The 16,130-nt window shown below is 40.2% G+C and overlaps 1 protein-coding gene across 3 annotated transcripts in view; it reads right to left on the reverse strand.

The window, feature by feature from the left end:
- The window catches only part of NOX4 (NADPH oxidase 4), a 119,339-nt gene extending 104,140 nt beyond the window's left edge, over positions 1-15,199 (reverse strand). The window contains exons 1-4 of one of the 3 annotated variants that reach the window (XM_009641683.2): positions 15,110-15,199; positions 3,394-3,504; positions 2,340-2,424; positions 1,592-1,689 (exon numbers count right to left, since the gene is read on the reverse strand). In XM_009641683.2, coding sequence (XP_009639978.1) covers positions 1,592-1,689; positions 2,340-2,424; positions 3,394-3,504; positions 15,110-15,118 — 303 coding nt within the window. In that variant the 5' untranslated portion in view covers positions 15,119-15,199. The remainder of the gene's footprint in view (positions 1-1,591; positions 1,690-2,339; positions 2,425-3,393; positions 3,505-15,109) is intronic. The other 2 variants (XM_009641684.2, XM_035897104.1) reach the window with 2 other exon arrangements.
- Between the last annotated feature and the right edge of the window lie 931 nt (positions 15,200-16,130).

Below are 16,130 nucleotides of genomic sequence, written 5' to 3' on the forward strand. Positions count from 1 at the left end.
CAGGGGCACGATCACTTCCCTGCTCCTGCTGGCCACACTATTCCTGATACAGGCCAGGATGCCCTTGTCCTTCTTGGCCACCTGGGCACACTGCTAGCTCATATTCAGATGGCTGTCAACCAGAACCCCCAGGTCTTTTTCCACCAGGCAGCTTTCCAGCCACTCTGCCCCAAGCCTATAGCGTTGCATGGGGTTGTTGTGACCCAAATGCAGGACCCATCACCTGGCCTTGTTGAACCTCATACAATTGGCCTCAGCCCATGGATCCAGCCTGTCCACATCCCTCTGCAGAGCCTTCCTACCCTCAACAGCAGATCAACACTCCCACCCAGCTTAGTGTCATCTGCAGACTTGCTGAGGGTGCACTCAATCCCCTCATCCAGGTCATTGATAAAGTGGAATTCAAGCTCAAAGGTTCAAGAGCTCCTAGAGTACCTAAAATCTGGGAGATTTTGTTCCTAGAGTTACTAAAGACTTGTCACTATCTTAATTTTCTATTGCAAAATTCCTACAGCTGCTTAGCACAGGCTGCCATGCACACCCTGGCACGTTCTTGCCCGAGGCAAGCTCCTGCTAATGTTCCTGATGAGGCTAAATCTGTTAGACCACTCCTAACACATGCAGACACTTGAGTTCAATCCAGAACCTCAGCACAATAGTTGGTGTTGGCATGTCTGTCTGCCATAGAATAGCTCCATGATTAGATCATTCGCCCAGGGAGTGGAAGACCTTGGTTGTTGGTCCTTATGAGCCTGGGCTGAGTCAAGCAAGCTCTCCTTTTCCAGGAAAGGACGCAGCTGGGATAGGGTCATTCAAAATCTTTCCTAATGAAGCTGGTAGAAAAGAAATGCAGACTTGAGACTAGAATGAATATAAAAAAACAAGTTGATTGTAGCCCAAAGAGGAAAGAGTCCTGGACTCTGGTCTTACTCCTAAAATCTGCAAATATCTCTCCAGTGCCAAATGCATAAGCAAGCACCTGGAGGAGGGACTAGGACTCTGGTATGCCTTCAGGAGATCCGCACCCCAGTCAGAGAAGTGATGCAAACCAAGTATTTTGTAAGTAGAAATCGGCTTCCAGCCCAGTTCATGCAAATAACTAATTCCACTCTTAGCATATACACTCCAGTTCCTACTGCAGTTTAAAAATGCAAAATCAATCTCAAATCTCACTGTCCTCAACTCCCCAGTGTATGACATGTAGCACTATAATCTAAACAGTGCAAATGCAGAATGCATTTGCCCAAACAGCATCAGAACTGTCTCAACCAGGCCCATGCAAGGAATAGAGGGAAGCAGAAGAAGAGAAGCAGGGGGACAGGGTGCAAGGTGAAAGGACCTTGATGACAGCGTTCTCCACCTCATCATCCAATAGGATCGAATCCTGCTGGCTTAAAACAAAAAGTGCTTAATACATGCTCTGTCTGGAGAGAGAACTAAAATCCACAGCACGTGATGGTGAGTTTTCAGTGCACAAAACAGCAGCACCGTATAGATCATAGGGTGGATCATAAAACAGAATTGAATGCATAAATAATAAAATATTAAGTTATATACTTAAAAGCAAAATATGAATGGACAGCTGGCTCACCTCACCACGATAGTTCGCTGCATTTAGTGCCAGAAAGTCTTCATTGTAGTTCTCAGAGAAGTTAAGAGCATTTACCAGATGAGCAGCAACATGCAGGACTAAAAACAAGAGAGTAAAGCTGAGATCCATAAATAAGAGGTAGATGTTCCTTTGAAATACAGAAAAGTGGCTACCCAGATGCCAAGCTCTAATCACACCACCTGCATGAGATGCATCAGGGACTAAGGAATTCTTTTTCTAAAGTAAATCAGGTTATAGATATTCATGGCAGAAAGCTGTATGTATTTTAACATTTTCTAACATGACAGCAACCCTTTCTGTATTGTAATGCTTCAGTTGGGAGACTCCATTCAAAGGTGTCCACCCACGAGTATTTCTTCTTCACCGCATTGGGTATTTGTCTCCACTGCTCCCTCTTCTGCAGGTAAGCCTGCAGCACCCTAGTTCTTCACCCAAATTCCTTAGGCACAATGGAGGGTCACTTGTAATGGCAGATTTTGACCAGATCGCATATACCTGTCCTTTTAGAAACTGGAATTTTAAGGAAAGGCACGGCATTAGAATGTAAGCCATGTGTTTAAATGAAAAATAAACCAAAAAAACCCCCACACATGAGAAAGCATTCACAACTTAAGGCAGGGAAGCACAGAGCAAGACTACCCCCAAATGTACTGTACAAGAAAAAACACGAAGTGCTGCTTCAGTGTATTTCCCGAATGAACTGCTGCTCAGCACAGTAAGATCTTACCTGAAAAGACGCATATTGTAACACCACACGTCACATGGAAAGTTTTACTTTTATCTAGCAGTCTTCTGGTTTTCCTGCTGGCAACCTAACAAGAGAAGAATTCAAGCAATCTCTCTTCTAAAACAAAGCAACAAAAAAAATTCTAACAGCAGCTACGGTGATATAATAGCAACTTCAGCTTTTACTAGGTTTAACACCCTTGCAAGCACAGTAACTAAATTTAAATACTACAGGATTATGTCAGTGAGCCAATTTTGAGGTCTTAATGAAGAAAATACAGTTGGGTCTGTCAAGAGCACATAAAGTAATGTCCCTTCTGGCCTTAAAATGTAGGAATTCCAGCACTAATTGTTGTAGGCATCTTTAGTGAGCAGGATCAGAGGGGAAGGTATATTTGCATACATATATGCGTCTATAGACATCAAATCTTACAGGTACTGTCACACGATGAACAGAACTCATAGGTTCAATTTGCAACCATCTAAAAAGCACAGATGTTCCTCAAAAGCATTACTTATATTTCTGTAAAAGCAACTGGCGAATCACAAACAAGCTAAACTACTGTCTACTGAATACTGGTGCAGAAAACAAACCCTCTTAGGTTTGCCAGAACTTTTTTTTTTCTCCCATTACAATGAATACATCAGGTTGCATTTTTTTATTTCAAGTTCTGTCATCTCCAGTAGGACACTTCTGGTCATGCAGAGATGGAGTTCATTTTGCTCTGTTGAATTCTACCAGGAAGCAGTAGAGGGGACACAGATATCTTTTATATCAGAGTTGGGAAAGGAGGAGACTTGGTCTGGTTACAGTTCCACAGCAAGTCCCTGTCCTTCAAAAATGTATTGAAGAAACCTTCCTCCCAACAAGTCCAACAAACCAGACCATGCCAGCCAAGGCACTCTCTTCAGAGAGTCATGAACCTAGGCCAAATGGCCAATACTTGCACCCTGTATAATAAACAGGGATATAACAGATTTTTTCCTATTATTTTTAGCCTAAATAGAAACCAAGGCCCTCTTCTCAACCACTGCATTCTGAGGACAGTACTTACCTTCTGAGATCCTCGCAGGAAGGCCAAGAGAACACGGCACATTGGTAGAAGGACCAGGCAGCAGTTGAGATTGAGGACAGACGCTGAAGCTCTGCTAACACACAATCCTAGCTGAACAAATATAGCAAGAGTTAGATTACAGGGAGAAAAGACAGTCTGATGGGTCAGGTGTCGATATTCAACCTCTTTTTCTTTGCTGTGAAGCCCAATGGTTCCCATGCTCTCCTGACTTATCAGAATAGCGAAGTTTCATGATGTTTCTCATGTACTGGAAAAACCACTGAACACACAGCACGCTATCCTGTTCTCCGAGGGAAACAGCTCTCACCTTTGCATCCAAAATTTTTTTCAAAATTCATTGTGTCAGCAATTGTGTCAGCAAATTACAACTTTCTACTGAAAGAACCAATGTCTCCATCAGTGCACAAAGGCACATGGAACAAGACATATCTGACACAACAATAAGCGTCCACCAAGGAATGACCCTAAAGCTTCAACAGACAGGGCAATACGAAAAAGGGATAAATACTATGAAGACACTAGACAGCCATCTAAGTAAAGTGTAATGATTTTCTGGTAAACAAGCCAGAAAAAGATGTAAAAAAAAAAAAAAATGGATTCAATTAAACTGAAACGATAATATTGTTTCAAGGACTGTTAGGGAATTCTGACAGAACTCCTCATCCATTCATAGCATGCAGTGCTGTATTTGGACCTAAAGAAAGTAGGTTTTCTTCATTTTAACTACTCAATAGCTGGGAACTGTAATGAAATCTAATTTTACTGCTTTTTAATGCTTTCACTGGTAAATTTGGAACTTACATAATTAGAACAAAAACACTTGTCAAATAAATGAACAAAGCGCACATTAATGTCATAACCCTGTATTTTTTATTCTTATTATAGTCTCTCATTCATTTATGATTTTTAAAAAGTTAGCAAAATGCCATTGTTCTCCTAGTTATTAGGTTGAATTACCATTTTACTAGCTTATATAAAAGATGCTTTTAGACTGTCAACAGATTTCTGTAAGGGTATTTCTTACAATGTTCTCTAAACCCCCAAGTTTTTCAACTCCTGAAGACATTAATAAAAACCTATTATAATATTATAAGATAGCTCAAATACTGCAGAGGTATGTGAATGATTTGAACAGGTGCAAATTATCTAATAAAAATTACTAAAGATTAATTACTTTTTAAAAATTAAACTTCATGTCAAAAAAGAACAGTTGTTATTTCTCAGTCAAAAAAAATGTCATCTGTGAAACATTTATTATATTCATATCTTTCACATCAAGAATAAGAAAATTGCAGAGAAATAAAGAGGTTTTATTTATTTGGAAATATTTTTTTTTTTACAAAAATTATTAGAAAAGCCTTGCAATTTCAAAATTTGTAATTGCTCTTAGTTGTTTTTTACAGACTTATCTACACGTCACAGAAATGGATGAATATATAAACTAGTAAAAGTAAAGTAAATGAAATAACTGGACTTCAGCGTGTCTAGCAAGATCACAAGCACGACGGCATGGCAGGAGCTTCTCAGTACCATAAAATACCAAAAAAAAAAACCCAAAACCTGCCTGCTCTCACTGTAAGTAACACCCATGTACCCCACCTCCTCTGCAGTACATCTGGGCAGCAAGTCCGTAGGCAAACAGAAGGTAAAGATGTTCAATTTACCTGAAGCATCAAGCTCTCTCCCTAAATCCCATTTCTCTTCTGGCTACTTTCCATGATTTAGTCAGACCTGAGCGCTAGGGACCTCCTTGCCAGACCCTACCAGCTTCCACAGACCAAAGCAGTCAGGGCACCTCCTCTCAGAAGTTGCCCATGAGGAGCAGGAGCAATAATCCCCCAAACCGTGCTCTACCTTGTTCTCTGCCATGTAAATGTGGGATCCCTGGCAAACGTCCCAGCAGCAGATCTCACAGAAGTTACACTGAGAGGGGCACTTACAACAGAGGCATCGTCAGCCTACCGTACTATAGAAAATAAGGCTAGAACCACATTGCTTAGTTCTTTCCCACTCTGGAGACTTCCTCCGCTATTTCTTTCAGTGCAGTTAGTCCTTTTTCCCCTTACATAAACCCTCCCTTGCTCCTGTTTCATCTGTTACCGCACACTTCGTTCACATGCACAGTGAGAGATTATTCTTGCTCCTTTTCCCTCACAACTCATATTCTTCAGACTTTAGATAACCCTCTCCTCCCGCTCTGGACTCTCCCAGCTGGTCCGGAGCCCAAGTGCAATGGCTACAACCGAGCACCAGCTACAATGGCCACAACCTCAGCAACTGAGCTGAGATTTTACTGAATGCTGATGTCACCTGAGACTTCAAAGTATGATTAAAAAAAAAAAAAATGTGAATAACCACAATAAATATTTCTCCCCACAGTAGCTTAAAGTGACTTTAGAACACTGTAAGTATTTTCTGAACTATCAGATAAAATGGCAATACCCTTGAAATGATTTGATTTAATGGCAAGTAAAATGTCTCTATAATGTGCCGTTTGCATATTCAAACTGTCTCTATTTTCATTAATTGTTATTCCTCTAAAGGGAAGCTAAAAATGAGCTATACACCTCACAAAAGCAATAACTTCAAAAGCATAGTCATTAAACACATATAAGCATTTTTATTAGAGCTGGCTTCTGTGCTGCAGTATTTCAGTGATTAAATGAGCACGGTTTGAAAAACCCAAGGACCATATAGTACTAACATTATGCAAAACTGAGAATTAAACTGAACCATTTTTGTGGCTCTTGACTAACACCCAAAAGCTGAAAAAAAGTTGCAATACAATTAATAAGTAAAGCAATTTGAAAACTGTAATAATTTCTATTATAAGACCTATATGGTACATCATGGTACTCAAGAATTTATGTTGTCTTTGAGTTTAAACATAAACCAGGCATGATATCAGTTATGCAAGACTTCCTTTATCAGGCACAACTATTCCTCTTACAGAAGGTTGACAAAATGGTCTGGATTGGAATAGTCTAGACTAGAGTTACTTTTACACTGTATACTATTAAAGACATGAAATAATTTATTGTAAGAAATAAGTAAAATGCCAAACAATTCAACTGGTACAAAAAATATGAATCAGCTATGACGAGTAGAAAAAGCTACCCTACTAACCTTCCTTTGTGTTTTTCCATGCCCCTATTTAACAAGTAGCAAATATTCATTCATAATGCAATAACTTTACATTAATTCTAATTCAATGCTATCAGCATCTGTACAAAGACAAAAAAAGACCAGGAAACGACTTCTTCAAATATGCAGTGCACTTCTAGGAAAGTGTGGTTCAAATATTGCCACCAATGGTTCATTTAAGGTTTTACTCTGAAGAAATAGAGTTGGGCACTGTTTTCTGCAACAAGCCCAGGACCAGTTTGAAAACAATGGTAAAGTAATACATTTAGGAATGCTTAGAATGACAATTCATGCAAGAGAGTACTAAATTTGCTCTTAACATATATCCAAAGGCTAAAAATATCCTCATGCAACCAATTCTTTCCCAATGGTTTCCAAGCGGTCTCTTTCTTGATTTCCTTTGCATTGCCTGGATGGCACAGTAACACATTACATAGTGCATTGTTGGATTTTTAAACAATAGCAGAATAAAAGATGATTTTTGCTCCAAGGCAACTCACTGGTTCTAGAAGGGAATAGAGAATCATAGAATCGTGTAGGTTGGAAAAGACCTTTAAGATCATCAAGTCGAACTGTTAACCTAACCCTGCCATCCCACCACTAAACCATGTCCCTAAGCACCTTGTCTACCCATCTTTTAAATACCTCCAGGGATGGGGACTGGACCACTTCCCTGGGCAGCCCGTTCCAATGCTTGACAACCCTTTCAGTGAAAAAATTTTTCCTAATGACCAACCTAAACCTGCCCTGGCACAACTTCAGACCATTTCCCCTCATCCTACCTCTTGTCACCTGGCAGAAGAGGCCGACCCCCACCTCGCTACCCCCTCCTGTCAGGCAGTTGCAGAGGGCAATAAGGTCTCCCCTCAGCCTCCTCTTCTCCAGGCTGAACACCCCCAGTTCCCTCAGCTGCTCCCCATCAGCCTTGTGCTCCAGACCCCTCCCCAGCTTTGTTGCTCTCCTCTGGACATGCTCCAGCAATGCAATGTCTTTCTTGTAGTGAGGGGCCCAAAACTGAACACAGTATTCGAGGTACAGCCTCATATCCTTATTAAGTAGCTAAGAAATGAGAGAAATAGAACACTCTTCCTAAGATTATCATTGTCTTAAGAAAAAAAAAAGTGTTCTTTCATGTTAGTAGTGTGTGAGATTTCTGTAGGATCAATAAGAGGGAAAAAACCCACCCCCAAAATTTCTGCTGGACACTCTCCAGCTTTGCTGATAGCAAATCCAAGCATTTGACAACCTCCTCCTGTACTCTGCCTACCTAGTACCACACATGCCGTTATCCCATTTCATGGAGGGGCAAAGGGGCACAGAAAAACTAAGGGATTAATTGAATTCATGGAGGAAATCTGTGGCAGCAGTAGTAGGGAACTGGACCCACTACAAACTCAAATCCGAAAAACTAGGCTAGATATTTTCTCCAGTCAAGTATAAAGCAACCACCATATCTTCCTTCTCCAAAGCAGCAGAAAAGAGATCCAAAGATATTGGGGGAATGGAAGTTCTCCAGCTATCCCTGTCTGATGTACAGTCCCACAGAAATCGGGACAGACTCCCAGCTACACTCATACAACATGCAAAGTAGGACAGAGAAGCAAAGAGTCAGCTCTCGTCAGATGTTCTGTGTGTTGCTGCCAGCAAAGTAGGGGAAATGAGCTCCTCTGCAGTTAGGCAAATGATTTCAGCTTTAGGTTGAGGGCTAAAGTAACTTACTGTGTACTACAGAATTCCCTAAAGTTAGTCAGTTATAAACACAGAGGTGAACGTTACCTGCAACTGCTGCACACAGAATCTAATATTCAATACATGGTTGCAAAACATACTGGAGAGCACAATACAAGAAGACTTCAACAAATACTGTCCTATCTCACTGTTTAAGCCCATCTTGCAGCAAAAAAAATGGAAGAATACCGCAAATCCTTCCACACCTAGAAGGGATGCAATTCTGTTTCTCAAACTTCACTACCTACAAGCAACAATCCTAAACAGGTCATGGTGCAGTAGAGCCACCACACTTGATGCTCTCTCTGGAGGCCTTTCTTTGAACTTTTTCAATCTTCTACAGTTCAGGGCAACTTGAAAGTTGTGGGAAGACTCATAAACCACATGCTGCTATGTGGACACAGGTCACAGACCACCTCCCCAAATCAGTACTGGAGCAGCTAAAAATATTTATTTTCATAAGTGGGACTAACTGTGCTACACAATGTGCCTGCTTTTGACCTGACTTCCTTTTCTTCATATACTACTCCTTGTTTTGCGTAACAGAGCACAGATAATCTAAGATGAAGGACAGAGCTGAATTGTACGGATAGCAACTATTCCCCCTAGGCCTGCCAAATCTGGCTGGAGACCTAGCAAAAAAAAAAAAAAAAAAAAAACCCAAAAAACTGAAGCAGCTGAAGGGAAGCTGAAAGGAAGGAAAATGCGAGGGTAGCGGAAACCTACCAGAACGTGTGAAAACTTCTACAAAAGTCTGACTTGGTTTTCTTCCTGAAAATGGAAAGTTTCAAGGCACGACTCTAAATCCCAACCTCATGTACTGCAACCCTTTAAAAATTATTTTAAGACTAAGTGGTGTAATATTTTTGAATCACATTTGAAAAAGTATATGAACCATTTAAAAATAAATCAACAAACCCCAGCAATTCTCTGCACAGAGAATTTAACTCTTAATTCTCTATGCTAATTCATCTTCAGTCTTCTGCTTGCATATATGAATCAGATGTTGGATATGATATTACAGAAAGGGAGAAACATAAGGACTGGACAATGGCAACAATATTTTCAGCTCCGTCATGAGGTGTGGGGTATTTTCCTTGCACTACTGAGAATCAATATTTTAAGCGTTCACTTGTAACTCACCAAACAGACATTCCTTCAAGGTCCTCCCCCTCTTCCTGTCCACATATTTAGGTCATGTTTTCATTTTATATGCAGTCCCCTTGTGCCCCCCCCGCCTTCTGCTTAAATCAGTCATTCCATCTGAAGGAAGCAACTGTCTCAATCTGGAATTCAGTACTAGCTTCGAACTTATCTGAACAAAGAGTATTCACTTACAAGATTTCAGACCAAATGTTCATCTTTATTAATCTATTAATCAGTTAATTTAATCTGTTAAAATCCTGACCTTAGGAAATACAAATTTAAAGAAGACTCTTGTCAGTGTTGTTAATGTCAAGTTACAGGTTTCTTTTTTGTGCCAGGCAGAATGATAGACATCTAGACCGTAAGGGGTCTCAAGTTACCTCCAGATTTGAGTGTTCCAGACCACCTTTCTGCTGCAGCAACATCACAAAACACGACAGTGTTTTATATGTTCATTAGCAACAAGAGCTTGAATAGTTGATCCTGCAAAATGCAGCATAATCTCCACAAATTCAGCCATCAGTCTAGGGATTAAGGGTACCTGAGTTCCCCCCAAGAGATTCACAACGCACTGCACCCAATGGCCAGCGCAGGAAGTTGCTGTCATATCCAAGTCACACTCACACAGTAGTGATGCAACGTCTGCTACTAGGAGCCTCCTTTATGTTGAATTATTATCACAACACAGGAGGTAATATGGTCTGTAAAACTGATCTTCTGCAGTGTAATGCAGCTATTTTTCTGTTAAGACCTGCCATTGTTGCAGTACCATGGGAGCTCTGCAATAATACATAATATAATGAATGATCAACCAAAGAAACATTTTGGCCATAATTCAGTTCCGTTCTACACGGAGTATTATGCCATGATCACCTTAGAACGAGGAACAATGATGACAACCAAGACTATTTTTAACACCAGTCTACATGACGCAGGAGAAAAAAAATCAGTTAATCATTTGAGATGTACCTCTACTAATTGAACCTCCACTATTGACAGTTTCACCAGAAGTTTGGCAAAGGTGGAAGTTCTCCCATCAAAGTCAATAACATAGATGTCCTTCATGGGATTATTGCCATCTGAGCTTAAAAAAAAAAAAAAAAAAAAAAAAAAAAAGAAGGAAGCAAGCAAACAGAAGAACTATATGGTGCAAACCCCCAAGTCTTCATTGGCTCGTAACTGAGAGTAATCTCAGCAACGATGCTGAACTGTGAGCTGTCTGGGAAGGACAAAAGGTTGAAGGAAAAAATGTTCTGGCAAACCAAAAACCCAGAGCAAGGCAAAGAGAATGCAAGAAGATATTTACTTGCAAATTGAAGGGGACTATCAAGACAACCTCATCTTCATTAGGGAATCCTGCATATATATAAATATCTTCCATAGCAACATAAATCTATTACTAGACATTTTTGCTACATGTAACACTCTAAAGAGCAAATCCCAAGCAGCCTGGTTATGAGATGCTTAAATAGCAAAACCACACTGCGTTAAGGAAAATAAATGGTCAAGATACACAACTCCCTCCAATGCTTAGACGTGTGGGGGAAGCAGGCTGCAGTGTGGTTGCATGAGGATCAATGAAAGCAGAATTTGGCCTCCATTAGTAAAATCTCTATCATTACGATAAACTATCAAGGAGAGACATGCAAGTTACTGGAACATCTGGAACATATTCCAAGCAGTGAATAAAGATGACATAAATGTGATGCACGGTACTGCACAGTAAGAAGGCAGCAACTGTACAGATAACAAAGCGAGGCAGCACTTTTCCTTTTCAATCCCATTTTCAGTTATTCAATCTTTCCCCAAAGAGATCCTTCTGAGAATGCATTTTCTCCACTTTGGTCTGAAACACAGAAGCTTATCTCTTGCATTAACATCCATTTTTAGAGACCTTTTATGCCATGACAAAATGAGCCCAATGCTCTTTCTGCTCATGGGGAACTCGAGCAACAAGAAACAAGTATTTCATTTAATGCTGTTAAAAGCAAGATTAGAGTTCTATAAAGCAGCCAGTACTGAACTTCGGACTGAATTTGTTGGTCAGATGCAAGCAAACTTGTAAAAAAATACAGCCAAGCTAATCTGAAAGGAGAAATCTTGAGGTCTGCAAAGAAATTAATCATCTGGACAATTTCACTGACTGAGCAGACACAAAACCTCCAGCAATGAAGATTCTGGAGTCACATAAAGTAATTTATGAATCTTTCTTTCTGTAATTCATGCTTACTACATCTTGTAGTATCTATCATGAACATGAAAATGAGAATACTCCTTTCCTCTTTGCCACACTCTTCTACAAGAAATCCATGCCTGTTGGGTGGTTTCCAGACTTCTCTTCTTTAAGCAACGTAAGGCCACAAGTTAACATTTATTAAATTATGAAAAATTGAGATACTTTATCTGAATCATGTTCCTGAACTTGCAGCAGTGCATGCATTCATGCAGTAAGATTATGATCTGCAGTGTTAGAAGCAATTGAGTATCCAAAGGGATGGTTCATCAAGGCAAAAGTACTGGGAAGGGGTTTACATCCACTAGGTTCTGGTTGAACTTACATCACAGGATTCATATAAGCACAGAATCATTCTGGTTGAAAGGGACCTTGGGATGCCTCTATTCCAACCTCCTGCTCTAAGCAGGTTCAACATCAAACTCAGACTAAGTCTACTCAGGGTTTTGCCCAATTAGTTTTTGAAATCCTCCAGGGATGGAGATTCCACAGTGAAGAAAGAGTTCATGGTCTCATCGGCAGGACTCAAACTGAGCAAAGCAGTGACATTTGATGCAACATAAATTTACCCACTAAATTTTGTAGCGTAGAATAGGCTGATTAACCTCCTCCTAGCACATCAGCACCTGTAACTTATTTATTCTCTTTGCACTTTCAGGACACCACCATGCTCTTAGTGCCTTCTTACGGGTATAGAATTAAGGATCAGAAAGATTGTCATTGAAAGACTGAGTGAGAGTTAGGCACCTAAATAACTTTAAAATCCTGTGCTAAGTATCTAGTTCAAGGTCACAGAGGATGCAATTGGAAAAGAATAAAACTGAGCCTCCTTCTACAAAGGCTGAAGGAAATTGAACCACCTCAGTGACCACTGAACAAAAGATGAACCCCATTCTTTCTCCTTCACATCAGAAAGAGAAGACATGGCATGAAAACGTGGCAGAGTTGAAAATATTCAGGATATTCAGTCCAAGATCTCATTTCATATCACAGTCTGATTTCCTACAGCAACTCTTCTTGTTCTCCATCCTGTTACTTGGTAAACAATAAAATAACTTGTGATAAATCTTTCAGTGCTCCAAGCGCAGAAGTTCTTAATGAGATTTTAGGCTATTGCAGCATACAAAGACAAAAAAATAACTCCTTAGCAGACCTCACTGAAAAACAAAGAGATTTTTTTTTATTCAAAAAATGCCTTTTTGCCATTTTTTGTTAACTGGCTGGAAAAAGCAATCAATTTTCATTCTAGCATCTGAAAAAAGTTCCTTCTGTTAAGACAAAAAAAATCAACTCTTGAATTATAAATGCAGAGGTTTTATCTAAACCTCAAAATTTTCAGACATCAGGAAATGGCACACAGAGACACTGCAAGCCACTCACCCATGTATGGAACAGAGAGGAGACTGGTTGTGCAGATGGGCCATGGACCAGTGGCTACACAAACCAATACAGAAAAAGAAGAGGAGCAAAAATCCCCATGGAAGGTAACAGCAGCTGTAGCATGGATATGCTTACTCTGTTTCCTGAAGAGAATAAAATTGGGTTCAGTTTTCCCAGCCCTTGCAAAATAACCTGTATGATTTATACGCATATAGAAATATACTGAAGAGACGGGAGAAAGCTAACTTTGGGATCTAAGGATGATATTTAGACAAACTGTAAAAAGTGAATTGCAAGAATGTTTTACAGTTTTTAATATTTTCAAAATGTTTAAATTGGTTTCAGAACTTTGACCAAAAGTATCTTTTAGACTTAGCGCTTCACTTTCCTTCTCATTTTAGAACGTCTCTAAACTTCTTTGGTATTTTTCCCACAGTTGCACACAGTTAGACAAACTCAAACGCATGGCCTCCTGGTCCTCATCTCTTGACCAAGACAGGGAACTGTTGTTTGAATCATCTCACAGGTTCTGAACACACCTTACATTACTTTGCAAGTGTCTTTCATTTTGAAGTATAAGAAAACAAAAAAAAAGACCAGATGATGAGCTGGTACAAGGCAGATGAGTCTTCTGAATTGAAAGGAACTTTGCTGATGGATACCAGCTGACAATCTGACCCAACATGTTGACCCAAAAACATCTGCCTTATAAACAACCCGCTTGCTCTGCCAGGAGCAAACACAGTTTTCAAATGGATGCACTGGGCTGCAAAGACATTAGAGATTGTGGTAAAATTAAACATGTTTTCACACTGTTTCTGTCAAGGAAGTCATCATCATGAAGGATTTAAGTATTTTCATTCCCTTCTTTTTGCACTACCTTTGCTAAGATCCATTTCTTGAAGACATCTGAGTCAGCCATATGAAGACAAAAAAGAGAAAAGTGTATCAGGTCAACTTACTTTCAAGCAAGTTCACAAAAGCTTATGGAACTGGCTAGCTATTGCAATGATATCAATCATATGAAAAAATGTATCTTGGATCTACCAAAGATGAAACCCAGAGGCTCTATAGCAGGTTAATCGTAGAATCGTAGAATCGTAGAATGTTTTGGGTTGGAAGGGACCTTTAGAGGTCATCTAGTCCAACCCGCCTGCAGTGAGCAGGGACACCGCTAACTAGATCAGGTTGCTCAGAGCCCCGTCCAACCTGGCCTTAAATGCTTCCAGGTTAGGATGTGCATCATCCGTGCTTTAACCCCATGTCAACTTTCCATTGAAATCCATGCCTGAGTATGACACAGCGTTACAAAGCATCCACTTTTTCCTGGATTCTCAAATTCTGAGCAACTGTAGAGCATTTTCCAGAAACTTGATAACCCTTATTCTATCCCTTTGGATGGAAGTCGTTTCAAACAACTGCAGGGGTGTGGATAACTTCACAAGACAGACCAGTATCTCACTTCCCCTGATTATCTTCTTGGGTTCTTATGGTGGTGGTGGATGCTACCCTTGCTAAATCAAAACAGTCAAATCTTCATTAAACCATTCAGATTCCAAGAATTTGCTATTAGAAAACAAAACTAGACTTATACAGACTAGAATGATTTACACAGAATGGAGCATCTACGAGGATGACAAAAACCAAAAAGAACTGAGACTTATCAAAATAATTCCTTCGGCAACTATGTATTGCAATAACTGGATTAGAAAGAATTTGCCAGCACGAGCCTGTAAGCTTGGTTAATGTTTTGATGACAAAAAGTTGAGCTCCAGTCATCTGTTGAGCATGTTTGTGTTTCTGTGAGCCTGTCTGCAGCTGGGAACACCGGGAGGGAGAGGAGGAGGGGGAAGGAGAGCTGTCCCAGACTCAGCTGGCTCCTTTTCTTCTCAACACTGTCCACTTTCTACTCCTAAACAACTGTCAACAATAATTTCCTACTTGATCTTTCCCCACTTTGCAGCGTTAACAGGCAGTTTGTGTCACCCTTGATTAGCAAATACATTCTGTCCCTTTCCCATCTCCCAGCACCCCAGGGCAAAAAGCAATGTCCGGGTCACTCACCCCTAACATCTGATGCAAATAATAATACTGCAGCCCTTGAAAATAGAGCAGGAAGGTTTTCCAGAAGAGCCATACATTGAGGGAGAGCCAGAAAAACTAAAATGAAACAGAAACAAGAGATCGTAAGTGAAAGCTGCATGTGCAAACTTTTCAGTGCTAATTTCATTCATAAAACGCATATGCCTGTAGTTTCATAAACACAGGTAAATGGAATGGGAAAACAAACTTCAAGCACTTAGCACAAAATATTTTAAAGTATTAAAAGGACGAGCCCCTGCCTGCGAGATCCTCACTTTAACTGAACTTCACAAAACTTTACCTTTGTGACTTAAGGCTACTGAGAGCTGGCGAACCCCCCCCGCGTAGGAAACGCAGCTCCCGAGCCTCAGCTGGATATCGCAGGGAAAGGCTCAAAGAATAAAAACGAGCAACAAAGAGACAAAGACAAAGGCAGGAAGAACTTGACCTCCAAGAAGACGCATCTTCTCCCCCCAAACTTTCCCAGGGAGGGTCTAACAAAGAGCAAACCCGGGTCCTGCAACGCGCGCCGAGTCCCAGCAGGGCACGGGCTCCCGCCCTGTCCCCGGGCCCCGGCCCACGCGTGTGCCTAGTGTTTTCCTTAGACTAACAAGTGTGCTATAAAAATGTCAGTTTGGCTGTTTTGAAACCTGAGAAAGAAAATATATTGCTATTTCTATTTTGATAACAGTGGAGAGCTTCTGAGGTACTACACTGATGGGAGTAATTTCAGTTTTTAGCTAAACAGAATGGAAACTATTATCTATTAACCACTAATTAGTATTCATCTGTCCCTGCTTCAGAAAACACAGAAAAGGAAAAACAAAGGTTTCTATATTTGGAATCCAATTTTCCATGTGGTAAATTGTCAACAGCTTAGATATAAAAGTTGTAGTGAGAATTTCAGAGGTTCATGAACTACATAATTTGAAAAACAGGTATTCATATCTCTAGGTAAAAAAAAAAAAAAAAAAAAAAAAAAGACCTTAAAAGTTCCTGTTCC

The sequence above is a fragment of the Egretta garzetta genome, unplaced genomic scaffold (genome assembly GCF_000687185.1).
Source record: "Egretta garzetta isolate BGI_Z169 unplaced genomic scaffold, ASM68718v1 scaffold137, whole genome shotgun sequence".
In the NCBI taxonomy this organism is placed as follows: domain Eukaryota; kingdom Metazoa; phylum Chordata; class Aves; order Pelecaniformes; family Ardeidae; genus Egretta; species Egretta garzetta.